We start from the raw sequence: 13177 nt of genomic DNA on the forward strand, positions 1-13177 counted from the left end.
AAATATTGTCCTTGCCACTCTCAAGAATAAAATAAAAGTTCCAAACAGCTTTGTTAAAAATAAGGTTTTCTCAGGATTAGCGCACACTCATATTCTGCTTTTTTTTTTAAAAAATTCCATCAGCTGTAATCTTTTTACTTTTCAGAGTTTACAGAACTTTTAAAAAAAAATAAACACTCTGAAGTTATTATTTTTAACTCAAAACACTCAGGTTCGGATGCCTGAAATGGAGCTGGCTTGGTTGTGAATGCCAACTCTTATGTTTCCCTGACCTTGGCAGCAGTGGAAACATAACATTTGAACATTGAGAATTGTACAGCAATTTGGGAACTTGAAAACTAAAAATAAGATAAGCGAAACTAAAAGCAGAAATGTGTGTTCGTTAACCAGTAGGAGGTCAGTTCTCTAGCCGGCGGTAGCTGGGTGCAGGAGTGTTTCGATTCCATTGAGCGCTGTCAGGGACAAGCCAGTGGTATCGGGGGCGATGCGCCAGCGATTCGGTGCCGTAGTCAGGGGCTGCGGGCTTGTTTTGCTCCTCGGCATTTGCCTCGGCCTATCGAGCAAAGGGGCTGTACCCCCGCCGAGGCCCTGCCATAGATCCGATGGGGCGAGCTGCGAGAATCTATGGCAGCTGAAGCAGCGGATGGTACTGGGCTCGAACTACGACCTGGTCCTGCCGCCGGCCGACGTGGACTCGAGCTCCCGAGCTGGCGACAGCCTAGCCTTGGGGCTCGGCTTGCGGCACGACTGGCAGCCGGAGCCCGGCATGAGTGCGCCACACTTCACGGTCGACACGCTGGACGGGCCACTGACCTTCCCGCCGAGCCAGCAACACAGCCCGGCGTCGCTCATCTTCCACGCCTTCACCAACAAATCGGGTTTCCTGGAGTGCATGTGGGCCTCCGATTCGGCGCTCGCCCCCTTGGTCCACGCACTGCCCAACAACAGCCATGTGGTCTTCATGTCGTTCGACGACAACGCGCCGCGAGACGTCGGGTGGATGAAGCAGCGAATCGTCCAGGTGCTGGAGCGGAGGTGAGGCGACTGCGGTGGGGAGCGGTTACCAGGTCCCAGACCCTGGCTCCTCGCGGGGGTCACTGCGCCATTCACCGCAGGGTGGAGTCAGATCCCACAGTGGGTCGGTAGCTGTCCTCGGAGGGAATGGAAGTTGTCCTGGTGCTGCTTGCCGGATTACTGCGGAGTTGTGTCCATCCCCCTTCACTGTGTTGCCAGGGGCATCTAATCAGTGAATTTTTGTTCGCTTAGGTACACTTTAGTTGATAGAAGGAACACCTAGACTTATGATCTGTTATTCAGGACATTCAGGTAGAAAGGAGCAAAGCCTTGTTTTGGTTACCCATATACGAAAATCTGTATTTTCCCCGGAGTTGTATGAAAACTGACCATGCTGTTGGCAAGTCTGCCTGAATCCACTGTATGAAAGACTCACCAGTGAAGTTAAAATTAAAAGGAAGGTATTTATTAGAAATTTATTTTCGTTGTTTTATCAATATATCATCTACCACTAGGAATTTTTTTTTACTTAAGAGTACAACTTATTGATCTTGGCAGCTAAACATGTGGAAATTGATTGTGTGCTCATCATGACGTGAAAGCGTTTTATTTTTAAATAACTTTGAGGAAGTTCAGGATCAACACAGAAAAGGCGTTTTTAATTGATACTAGTGTATATATTTTGGCTATTTATTTAGTTACCTTATTTCATAGTGATTATAGTGGACCATGAATAGTATTTTGCATAATGATTTGGTTGGATTGTATAGGTATATATGTAACTTCGAATAAATTTTAAAATCCCAAACGCAATGTAGCTTACTGAATGTGAGTTAACTATTACTTGATATTAAATTTAAAATAATTATATTATTATGCATAGTATGATAACATTATTTCACACAAAATAAAATCCATAACTGGTTCTGATTTAGTCTCAGTTGAAGCTACATGGATTTTGTCTCGAGTTGGAGCTGAATTTAATACATTTTTCTCATATTAACACAGAACCTAGATGCAACCTCATTACTAATTTTACATGTTTCAGAGTAGGTAGGGTCCATATTGTCAGATGTAAAATTAATTTCGCAAACACGAGGAATTCTGCAGATGCTGGAAATTCAAGCAACACACATCAAAGTTGCTGGTGAATGCAGCAGGCCAGGCAGCATCTCCTAGATTGCATGCAAGCTCGATTTGAACATTTAAGGAAAGTTTGGACAGGTACATGGACAGTCGGGGTATGGAGGGCTGTGGTCCTGGTGCAGGTCAGTGGGAGTAGGCAGTGTAAATGGTTCGGCACAGACTAGATGGGCTGAAAGGCCTGTTTCTATGCTGACCTTTTCTATGACTCTATGACCAATGTAATACCTCAGCTATAAGAACTGGAGTGAATGGGTTTGTTTTCCTTGGAGAAAAGAAAGTTGAAAAGAGGTCTAACTGAGGTACAAAAAATTATCAGAGCCATTGATAGGGTAGACTTTGAGACACTTTTCCTCTTAGCAAATGTGTCTATAACCAGGATGCATAGATTTAAGGCAAGAGCTCGGAGATTTGAGGGAACATTATTTTTTTTACTCAGAGAAATAGATGAAATTAGCAATAAACTAGTGGCAGATCAGAATCAGCATCAGATTTGTTATCACTGACACATGATATGAAATTTGTTTTGTGGCAGCAGCGCAGCGCAAATACGTAAAAATCTATAAATTGCGAAAATAAATAAATAGAGTAAAAAAGGAATAATAAGGTAGTGTCCGTGGGTTCGTGGGCTATTGAGAAATATGATGGTGAGGAGAAGGAGCTGTTCCTAAATGATTGAATGAAGGTCTTCAGGATCATTTACCTCCTCCCTCATGTTAGTAATGAGAAGAGAGCATGTCTCAGATGGTGAGGGTCCTTAGTAATGGATGCCATCGTTTTGAGGCACCACTTCTTGAAGATGTCCTTGATGGTGGAAAGAGTTATGCCTATAATGGAGCTGGCTGAATGTCTAATCCTCTGCAGCCTCTTACAGTCCTGTGCATTAGAGGCTCCATAACAGGCTGTGATGCAACCAGTCAGAATGCTCTCCATGGTATATCTGTAGAAATTTGCAAGAGTCTTTACTCACATACCAAATCTCTTCAAGTTCCTAATAAAGTAGAGCTGCTGGTGTGCCTTCTTCATGATTCCATCAATGTGTTGAGTCCAAAATAGATTCTACAGTGTTTAATAAGCATTAAGACATGCATGAGTTGAAATGCCATGATTTGTGTGGTACTGAAGACTATGAATCAAGTGTTGAGATAGGGGATGAGTATCAACAGATGTTGGCATACAGATTATGGTGCAAAGGTTCTATTTCCAGGCTATTCTACAGTAAGTCTACAAGAGGATGAACCTTGGGCTTTTGAATTTGTAAAAAATTGTGTCTAGCTAGCACAATGGTAACAAGTTAGTTTGCGCTTTACAACCCAGCAGTTATATGAGCCATGATGGAAAATACAAAAATTAATTTTACGGAGCACACATCAAAGTTGCTGGTGAACGCAGCAGGCCAGGCAGCATCTCTAGGAAGAGGTACAGTCGACGTTTTGGGCCGAGACCCTTCGTCAGGACTAACTGAAGGAAGAGCTAGTAACAGATTTGAAAGTGGGGGGGGAGGGGGAGATCCAAAATGATAGGAGAAGACAAGAGGGGGAGGGATGGAGCCAAGAGCTGGACAGGTGATTGGCAAAAGGGATATGAGAGGATCATGGGCCAGGAGGCCCAGGGAGAAGGAAAAGGGGGAGGGGGGAAAATGCCCCACCTCCCCCTCGTACCCCATCCGTTATTTATTTATATACACATTCTTTCTCTCTCTCTCTCCCTCCTTTTTCTCCCTCTGTCCCTCTGACTATACCACTTGCCCATCCAATGGGTTCCCCCCCTCCCCCTTTTCCTTCTCCCTGGGCCTCCTGTCCCATGATCCTCTCATATCCCTTTTGCCGATCAACTGTCTAGCTCTTGGCTCCATCCCTCCCCCTCCTGTCTTCTCCTATCATTTTGGATCTCCCCCTCCCCCTCCCACTTTCAAATCTCTTACAAGCTCTTCTTTCAGTTAGTCCTGACGAAGGGTCTCTGCCCGGAACGTCGACTGTACCTCTTCCTATAGATGCTGCCTGGCCTGCTGCGTCACCAGCAATTTTGATGTGTGTTGCTTAGGTTGAATGTTTGTATGTTCAAAAATGCTTGAAGGTTGAAGGGGATGTTTGAAGAATGGCTGTTGAAGCATATGAGATTTAAGAATTTGTAAACAAGCCAAGTACAAGAGCATGGAAGTTGCACTGAATTTATGTTTTTTGGTTTTGAATGGAGTAATGTATCCAGTTCTAGTCAAGGCACAATAGGAATGATGTGGAAATCCACCAGAGATAACAAAAAGCATTTACTAGAATGGTTTTAGGATTGAGGAATTTCCACCTCAGGATTAAATTGGAGAACTGAGAGGTTGTTTGCCTTGGAGCTAAGGAATGTTGGGAGGGGGTGCAAGATCTTGATTGGGTTAGAAAAGATAAACAAAGGAAATTTTTCTCCATTACTAGATGGTTTAAAGATCAGGAATAGCATTACAAAATTTGGGGCAAAATATTTAAATGGAACGTGAACACGAGGAAATCTGCAGATGCTGGAAATTCAAGCAACACACAAAAGATGCTGGTGGAATGCAGCAGGCCAGGCAGTATCTATAAGAAGGGGTACAGTCGATGTTTTGGGCTGAGACCCTTCATCAGGACTAACTGAAAGAAGAGATAGTAAGAGATTTGGAAGTGGGAGGGGGAGGGGGAGGGGGAAATCCAAAATGATAGGAGAAGACAGGAGGGGGAGGGATGGAGCTAAGAGTTGGAAAGTTGATTGGCAAACACATTTTAATTCCACGTCCGATTCCCATTCTGATATGTCCATTCATGGCCTCCTCTACTGTCAAGATGAAGCCATACTCAGGTTGGAGGAACAACACCATATATTCCATCTAGGTAGCCTCCAACCTGATGGCATGAACATTGACACTCTCTAATTTCCGTCAATACCCCTCCTCCCCTTCTTACTCCTTCCCTTATTTAGTTATTTATTATTTTTTAATTTTTTCCCCTTTCTTTTGCTCTCTTTTTTCTCCCTCTGTCCCTCTCACTATATCTTCCTCTGATGCTCCCCTCCCCCTTTCTTTCTCCCTGGGCCTCCCATCCCATGATCCTTTCCCTTCTTCAGCCTGGTATCGCTTTTGCCAATCAACTTTCCGGCTCTTAGCTCCATCCCTCCCCCTCCTGTCTTCTCCTATCATTTCGGATCTCCCCCTCCCCCTCCTACTTTCAAATCTCTTACTATCTCTTCTTTCAGTTAGTCCTGACGAAGGGTCTCGGCCCGGAACGTCGACTGCACCTCTTCCTATGGATGCTACCTGGCCTACCAGCATTTTTTGTGTGTGATGCTTGAATTTCCAGCATCTGCAGATTTCCTCATGTTAGCATTTTCTGTGTGTTGCTTAAATGGAATGTGAGATTTTTTTTACCCACAGAGTGATGAGGATGTAGAATTTACAGCCTGATGTAGAATTTACTGAATGATGGTAACATAATCACTTAGTGCTTTTAAAAAGCAAATGTTATAAGCAGTGTTTCAAATAACCAACATCTGCTGTCTACTTGATTTTATACGAGAGACAATAATTTGCTGAACAATTGGTAAAGAGTGGGGGACTGGGGCTGATGGCCCAACCTCCTTTGTTTCAATGATAATCGAGCTTTGAGTTAATGAATTACCTTTTTTTAAGTGGAACATTCTGTGTCATAATGATACTCTCAAAGTCCCCAAATACAGGAAGCTTCTATATTTTGACGTAGAGATGTTTAGGAAATGGCAGTTTATTGGAGGAGAACTTGCAGGTGCTATTTTACCCGCCAGCTGGGAGTATTTGTACATCTGGGTGGTGTTGTCAAAAAGGTGTCTTGTAGAAGATGTACCCTTTAGCCACAGTGCATGAATAGTGGAGTGATTGCACTTTTATGGTGGTGATTTGGGTGTCAGTTGAATGAGCTGTTTTACTTATGTGCTACATAAGCTTTGAAATGTAGGGAAGTAATTTTCATCTACTGCTGGAATTCAATTCTTCTGTCTGTTTCAGAAAAAGGTCTGGAGCAAGATAAGGTTCTTGGTATCCAAGCTGAGTGGCAGTGATAGGATCGTTGGCAAGTTAGCATTGTTTGACCTATTTATTTATTTATTTTATTAAGTTTTACGTATTGCTACTCTTAAGGTCTTCATGATTATTCATAGCTACTCTTAAGTTGTTGGAAAGCCGTCGTCTAGATCTGCTGCACTGCTGTGGATGAAAATACACTGTTGGTAGGGAGTTCCAGGATTTCGATCTGGTATTGAGGAATGAACAACAGTTTATTTCCAATTAGAATAGCGTATGACTTGGAAGGTAACCTGATTCTGGGGGTGGGGGGGGTGGGGGTACTTCCGGTATCTGTTGTCATTCTTTTTAGTGGCAGAATGTGCTGATTTGGAAGGTGCTGTTGGAGTAACATAGTGAAGTAATTGTACATCTTTTGGATGATACACAACTACTGTGTGTTGGTAGCAGAGGGAGTTAATATTTAGATTACTGTGTGAGTTGCTTTATCCTGACTGATGTCAAGACTTCAACGTGTTTTGAAGCTGCGCTTATCCAGGCAAGTGTAAAGTATTCTATCACATCGCTGACTTGTGCCTTGTAAATGGTGGAAAAGTTTTGGGTGTGGAGGAGAGGCACTCACGGTAGAATACCCAGCCCTTGAACTGCTTCAAACAGCAATAGTATTAATATAGCTAGCCCAGATGGGTTTCTGATCATTGGTGATGGATCAGATGTTGATGGTGATGAACTCAGCCATGGTAATGACATTGAACATTAAGGATGGTTTGGTTGAACACTCTTTTTGGAGATTATGCTTGCTTGGCATTCTTGTGGCACCCAAGTTATTTCTCATTAATCAGCCCATGTCTGAATGTTCTTGCATGTAATCCTGGACCGCTTTGCTTGTTGGAGGAATGTGAATGGAAACAATTCAGTTCAGAATTTGAATCAATCACCTTGAATGTTACAATGAAAATGAAGATTTGGAGGATGCAATCATTGAAAATATTATACGAAAGCAGTCCTTTATCTACATTATGTGACTGTGCTAATTTTTTTTATTTTTAAAATGGAAAGGGCATTGCCCTGGGACAGTTCCACTCGCAACCTCAGAAGTCCAGGTCCAATGGTATGAGCGGTTGTCATAAACTGCGGTCTTCCTTGGTTGCAGTACATAACCATGACTTCTGCTGTGCTTCATCATGCTTTTTGCTCTTCATGAAGCACCATACAACTCCCATTTGGGCCTTTGGATCTCACTGTTGATCTCATCTGCCCAGTCTGCCGGAATTGACTTTAAATACTAGGACAGGCATGTTTCTATTTCACCAGCAATGAGGTCTTCTGGTTACACCCACCTGTTTTAGCCCGCCTGTTGAAGCGACGTACTGGGGTGTGGTCCCTGTCTTGGAGCTACTTGGAGCCACAGGTGAGAGCTGAGTGTCTGGTGGGGACCAAAGGTGAGTGAGCTGCCCCAGAATGGACACGACAAGCTCTTCATTTGAGGTGCTACCCCTCCCCTGGACACCCCATACACTGCAGTGTCCACTGGATGAATTCCTTTGTCGAGAACAATTAGGAACTAATACACAGTTTTATAGTCAAACAACAGGAATTCTGCAGATGCTTGAAATTAAAGCAACACACATCAAAGTTGCTGGTGAACACAGCAGGATATAGTGCTGTAGTAGCATTAGTGTTCTAATTTGTTCTTTATTTCATTTAAATACATAATTTGTTACTCAGTTACTCATCTTTTTTATACCTTTTTAACTATTTCCATGAAACTTTGGTTAATTGGGCCAAAGGTTCTGGCCCTAATGTGTCCCAATTAATCAGAATCCACTGTACTCACTGATAAATTATCTAGAACATATACCAGTACATATGAACATAAGAAACAGGTATAGGACGCACAGCATATCAAGCCTGATCTGTCAATCAATAAAATCATAGCGCTCTAAGCTTTGGCATCTATTTTCCTGTGCAATTACCATAACCCTTGATTTCAGCAGTGGTAGGCCTCTGAACCTGTTCTGCTATTCACAGCATTTCTGTACCTTAATTTCGGCACATGGCCAAGTGGTTAAGGCGTTGGACTAGCTACCTGAAGATCGTGAGTTCGAGCCCCAGCCGAGGGAACGTGTATGTCCTTGAGCAAGTCACTTAATCACACATTGCTCTGCGATGACACTGGTGCCAAGCTGTACGGATCCTAATGCCCTTCCCTTGGACAACATTGGTGTCGTGGAGAGGGGAGACTTGCAGCATGGGCAACTGCTGGTCTTCCATACAACCTTGCCCAGGCCTGCGCTCTGGAGAGTGAAGACTTTCCAGGCACAGATCCATGGTCTCGCAAGACTAACGGATGCCTTAAAATTTCACATACCTGCTTTAACTGCATATATGCTTTTTATAAATAAAGATTACATCAGAAAATACTTGAAACAGTTAGCAGGTCAGAAATTAGAGTTAACATTTCAGATTGAAGACCTTTGTCAGAACTGGGAAAGAGAGAAACAGTTTAGTTTTATGTTGCAGAGAGGGTGGAGGAGGAATGGAAAGGACAAAGGGATATCTTTGATTGGGAAATGTCAGGTTGCCACTTTCTACAACTTCAGTTCTCCATTCCCCACTCTCATTTTGACCTTCCTGAGACTTCTGCACCATTATAATGAAACTCAGTTTAGGTTCAAAGATTATCACTTCTGGAATCAGCATCAAAATCAACAACTTTAGATAAATGTTTTATATCTTTATATTAGAATTGTCTTACTGCAAGTCAACTAATTAAAATATTATCTCCCTCCTCCTCCCCCTTCCCTTTTACCCCTACCCACTCCTCTCTGCCCCTCCCCTCTACCCCTTCCCTTCTATCCTTCTACCCCTTCCCCCTCCCCCCTTCATCAGCAACTTCTCTTGCTTCACCCTATCACAGTCCATCCCATTGTTTTACCCATCCCTCTCTGTAAGTTAAACTGGTGTTTTTTTTATTAAGGGTAGCATCGACCTATCATAGCAGTAGTGAAGGGGGTTGCATATTTTAATTTAGATCTGCACCAGAATGCATGAGTGAAAGATCTTGTAACAATTGCTTCTCCTAAATATGGAATGTTTGGTTACAAATCACCCAACTGGCTCCAAAGTATCCTAACTGAGAACAACATTTTAATAATGCTGATGTACACAGTGCTTAAATACTTATGGTTTTCTTCTGTGACTTATTACAATAAAATCCTGATATTTATTGAAGCCTTAAATTCAGCGGCATTGTTATAACCTTAGTAGTGTCATTCTACAGCCTTGGAAGATCTTGATGTAGATGTTGGTACAATAACAAAGGCAGCCACTTTTTCTGGCTAGGCTCTAGAGCAGGGGTAGGCAACCCACGGCCCGCGAGCAAATATTGGAATACTATGCTTATCCAGTCCGCGAGTGATTTTTCTTTATTCTGAGTGTTTCACGCGACCACACTGTTGGACATGCATGGTGTCTTGTTACACTGGCCCCAGGTTCCATTTTGTTCCAAACCAAACCCTGGTATATACAAATGACGGGAGGGCAGACTACCTTATTAATATGTATTAGATACTCTCCGTGCACGCGCAGGTTTTCAGATGGGATTGTTCAAATTTATAAACAGAAACAGCGTCACTGTGTTTTAACAAGAAATCCACGCTAAATATCCAGATATTTACATGTGCTATGATACTTGTTGAATAACTGGCGTTTCGAAATAAAATCGAAGAAAAAAAATTCCAATGGCAATGAATGCAAAACGCGGGAAGGTAGACACTGAGTGCCGAAATTTCCAAGACATTTGGACACTAGATTACTTCTTCATCGAGCAAGCTGGGAAACCAGTTTGTCTCATTTGCCTAGAAAATGAGACAAAGGTCCAAGAATTGAGAAAAGAGTTTTCATCTTGTTTTGCTGATTTTCCCTTGCATGCAAATGAGTTCAAGCTGTTTGCTACTCCATTTGATGTGGAAGTGGACACTGCATCAGAAATTTTTCAAATGGAATTTATTGAGATGCAATGTGACAACATATTGAGATCGAAATTTCATTCTGATGATGTGTCAGTGCTTGACTTCTATGGAAAATATATTCATCCGAGTGGGAAGTATCCTAACTTAGTGGACCATGCAAAAAAGATGGCATCATTGTTTGGCAGCACTTTATCTGTGTGAGCAATTATTTTCAAAAATGAAACACACCAAGAACCATTTGAGAACAAGATTGACTGATGCCCATCTGGATAATGTCTTGCTCTTGGCATCAACAAGTCTGACACCCAATATTGAGAAGCTTTCAAGCAACAAACAGCATCAAGTTTCACGTTGATTTATCGACTGTTTGCATTAAAATTTTCTTTTTTATTATACTTAATTTATCACCATTCAATGCATCATGTTCATATGTTTTATGTTTAAAGATTCTTTGTATCCTTTTAATAGATTCAAAAGATGCCTTGATTGAAATAAATTGCAACTAAACTGAGTTCTTTGATTACTAATTGGCATCCTTGGTTAAGCACAAATGATTTTCTGGCATGCGTTATTCATTAATTTGAGGCAAAACGTAACTAGATGTATTTAAATGGATATTCCCATATTTCAAGTTTTTTATGGCATTTATCTGGCCCACCGTCCGTCCACTCATTAATACGTGATCCGGCCCACAGAGGCAAAAAGGTTGCCGACCCCTGAACTGGAGCTTACTTTGTTTGCCGGGCTGAGCAAATATTCATTACAGAGAAATGAGCATTACAACTGTACCAACACTGTGATTTTCACTATCTTTTGAAATAGCGTTAATGTGATTCTAATGAATGTAAGCCAGACTTTGATAATATGTGCTGAAGGCTTGGAAAGGGTACTTTAGCGATGTTTCTGACTTTTTATTGAGTCAGTTAACATGAACATGTTCAATATCAGAGTGAGAAGTTTATTGGTTACCACTGATGTAACCCTGATGAATTGTATACCAAACTAATATCCATTAGTACATTTGCTGCGCAAAATCCAGCTCAATACTTTCATTTCAGTTGACTCAGCACTTTGGACAAAAGTTGCAGATTTCGACACTTTGTGTGAAATTTTGCTCCCTTTATATAGTTACCTACTAACTATATACAGTAGCAACAATATGACCAACTTGCACATTCCTGCTATCTGAGAGGGAAAGAGGGATGGGAAATTGAGGGGGGTGGCGGGCGGTTGGGGGGGCATTCCTGGAAGTTTGAGAAATTGATGTTGGTGCCATCAATTTGTATCCAAACGGGATACAAGGCGTTGTTCCTCCAACCTAAATGTGGCCTCATCACGATAGTGGAGGAAGCCATGGATGGACATATTGGAATGGCAATGGGAAGTGGAATTAAAATGGGTTTAAACTCCTCAGCTTTTTTTCTCCAGTCCTGCCGATGGGTTTTTGCCCAAAACATCAACCAGCATTTTGTGCGTGTTGCTTGGATTTCCAGCATCTGCAGATTTTCTCCTATTTGTAGCCTCCTCAACTGCCTGTGGCAAAGATTTCCACAGGTTCAACACCCACTGGCTAAAGAAATTCCCTGTCATCTCCATTCTAAAAGGACGCCCCTCTATTCTGAGGCTGTGTCCACTGATCTTAGACTCTCCCCTCATAGGAAACATTCTCTTCACATCCACACTATCAAGGCCTTTCACCATTCAATAGGTTTCAATGAGGTCATCCCTCATTCTTCTGAATTTGAGTGAATACAGACCCAGAGTCATCAGATGCTCTTCATCTGACAAGCCATTCAATCCTGGAATCATTTTCTTAGAACCTCCTTTCTAAGATAAGGCACTCAAACCTGCTCACAATACTCCAAGTGAAACCTAACCAGCGCTTTATAAATTTCAACATTGCATCCTTGCTTTTATATTCTAGTCCTTTTGAAATGCATGCTGACACTGCATTTGCCTTTCTCACCACAGACTCAGCCTGAAAATTAATCTTTAGGGGATTCTGCACAAGGACTCCCAAGACTCCTTGTGTCTCAGCTTATTGTATTTTCTCTCCATTTAGAAAATAGTCAACCCTTTCATTTCTTCGACTAAAGTGCATGACCATACACTTCCTGGCACTGATTTCCATCTGCCATTTCTTTGCCTATTTTCCTAATCTGTCTAAGTTCTACTGTAGCCCCTCTACTTCCTCAAAGCGAAATGCCCATCCACCTATCTTCATATCATCTGCAAACTTTGCAACAAAGCCACCAAGTCCATCGTCCAAATAGATAGATAGATAGATATACTTTATTAATCCTGAGCGAAATTGGGTTTCGTTACAGCCGCACCAACCAAGAATAGAGCGTAAATATAGCAATACAAAAACCACAAACAATCAAACAACAAAATGCAAACTATGCCAGATGGAAAGTAAGTCCAGGACCAGTCTATTGACCCTCCACGGGAAGAGCTGCACGTTTGATGGCCCTCCCGTGCCACCAAGTGTTGTATCACGGTGGAATGTGGCCGAAGTCCAACAGTAAAAAGTTGATGTATAACATAAATCATTGATGTATAACGTAAAAGGAATCAGAACTACCACAGACCCCTATGGAACACCACTAGTTGCTGGCAGCCAGTCAGAAAGGCTCTCTTTAGCCCCACTCTTTGCTTCCTGCCAATGAATCAGTGCTTTATCTATGCTAGGTCTTTCCCGTAATACCATGCAAAGCTTGTTAAGCAGCCTCATGTGTGGCACCCTGTTAAAGGCCTTCTGAAAATCCAAGTACACAACATCAGCCAATTCTCCTTTGTCCATCCTGCTTGTTACTTTTTTAAAGAATTCTAACAGATTTGTCAGGCAAGATTTTCTCTATGGTTTGTTTTATCATGTACCTTCAAGTGCTCTGAGACCTCATCCTTAATAATTGACTCCAACATCTTCCCAACCACCGAGGTCGGACTAACTGGCCTATAGTTTCCTATCTTCTGCCTCTCTTCTTTCTTGGTAGTGACATTTGCAATTTTCGCAAGTGTCTTTTGGAAC

At 42.1% G+C, this 13177-nt stretch overlaps 1 protein-coding gene across 1 annotated transcript in view; it reads left to right on the forward strand.

Moving 5' to 3' along the window:
* Positions 1 to 380: 380 nt before the first annotated feature.
* LOC140195309 (uncharacterized) overlaps positions 381 to 13177 on the forward strand; it is a 193964-nt gene continuing 181167 nt past the window's right edge. Inside the window, exon 1 of the mRNA XM_072253416.1 lies at positions 381 to 1035. Within this exon, the coding sequence (XP_072109517.1) occupies positions 485 to 1035 (551 nt within the window). The 5' untranslated portion in view covers positions 381 to 484. The remainder of the gene's footprint in view (positions 1036 to 13177) is intronic.

Source organism: Mobula birostris, chromosome 3 (genome assembly GCF_030028105.1).
Source record: "Mobula birostris isolate sMobBir1 chromosome 3, sMobBir1.hap1, whole genome shotgun sequence".
Taxonomy (NCBI): domain Eukaryota; kingdom Metazoa; phylum Chordata; class Chondrichthyes; order Myliobatiformes; family Myliobatidae; genus Mobula; species Mobula birostris.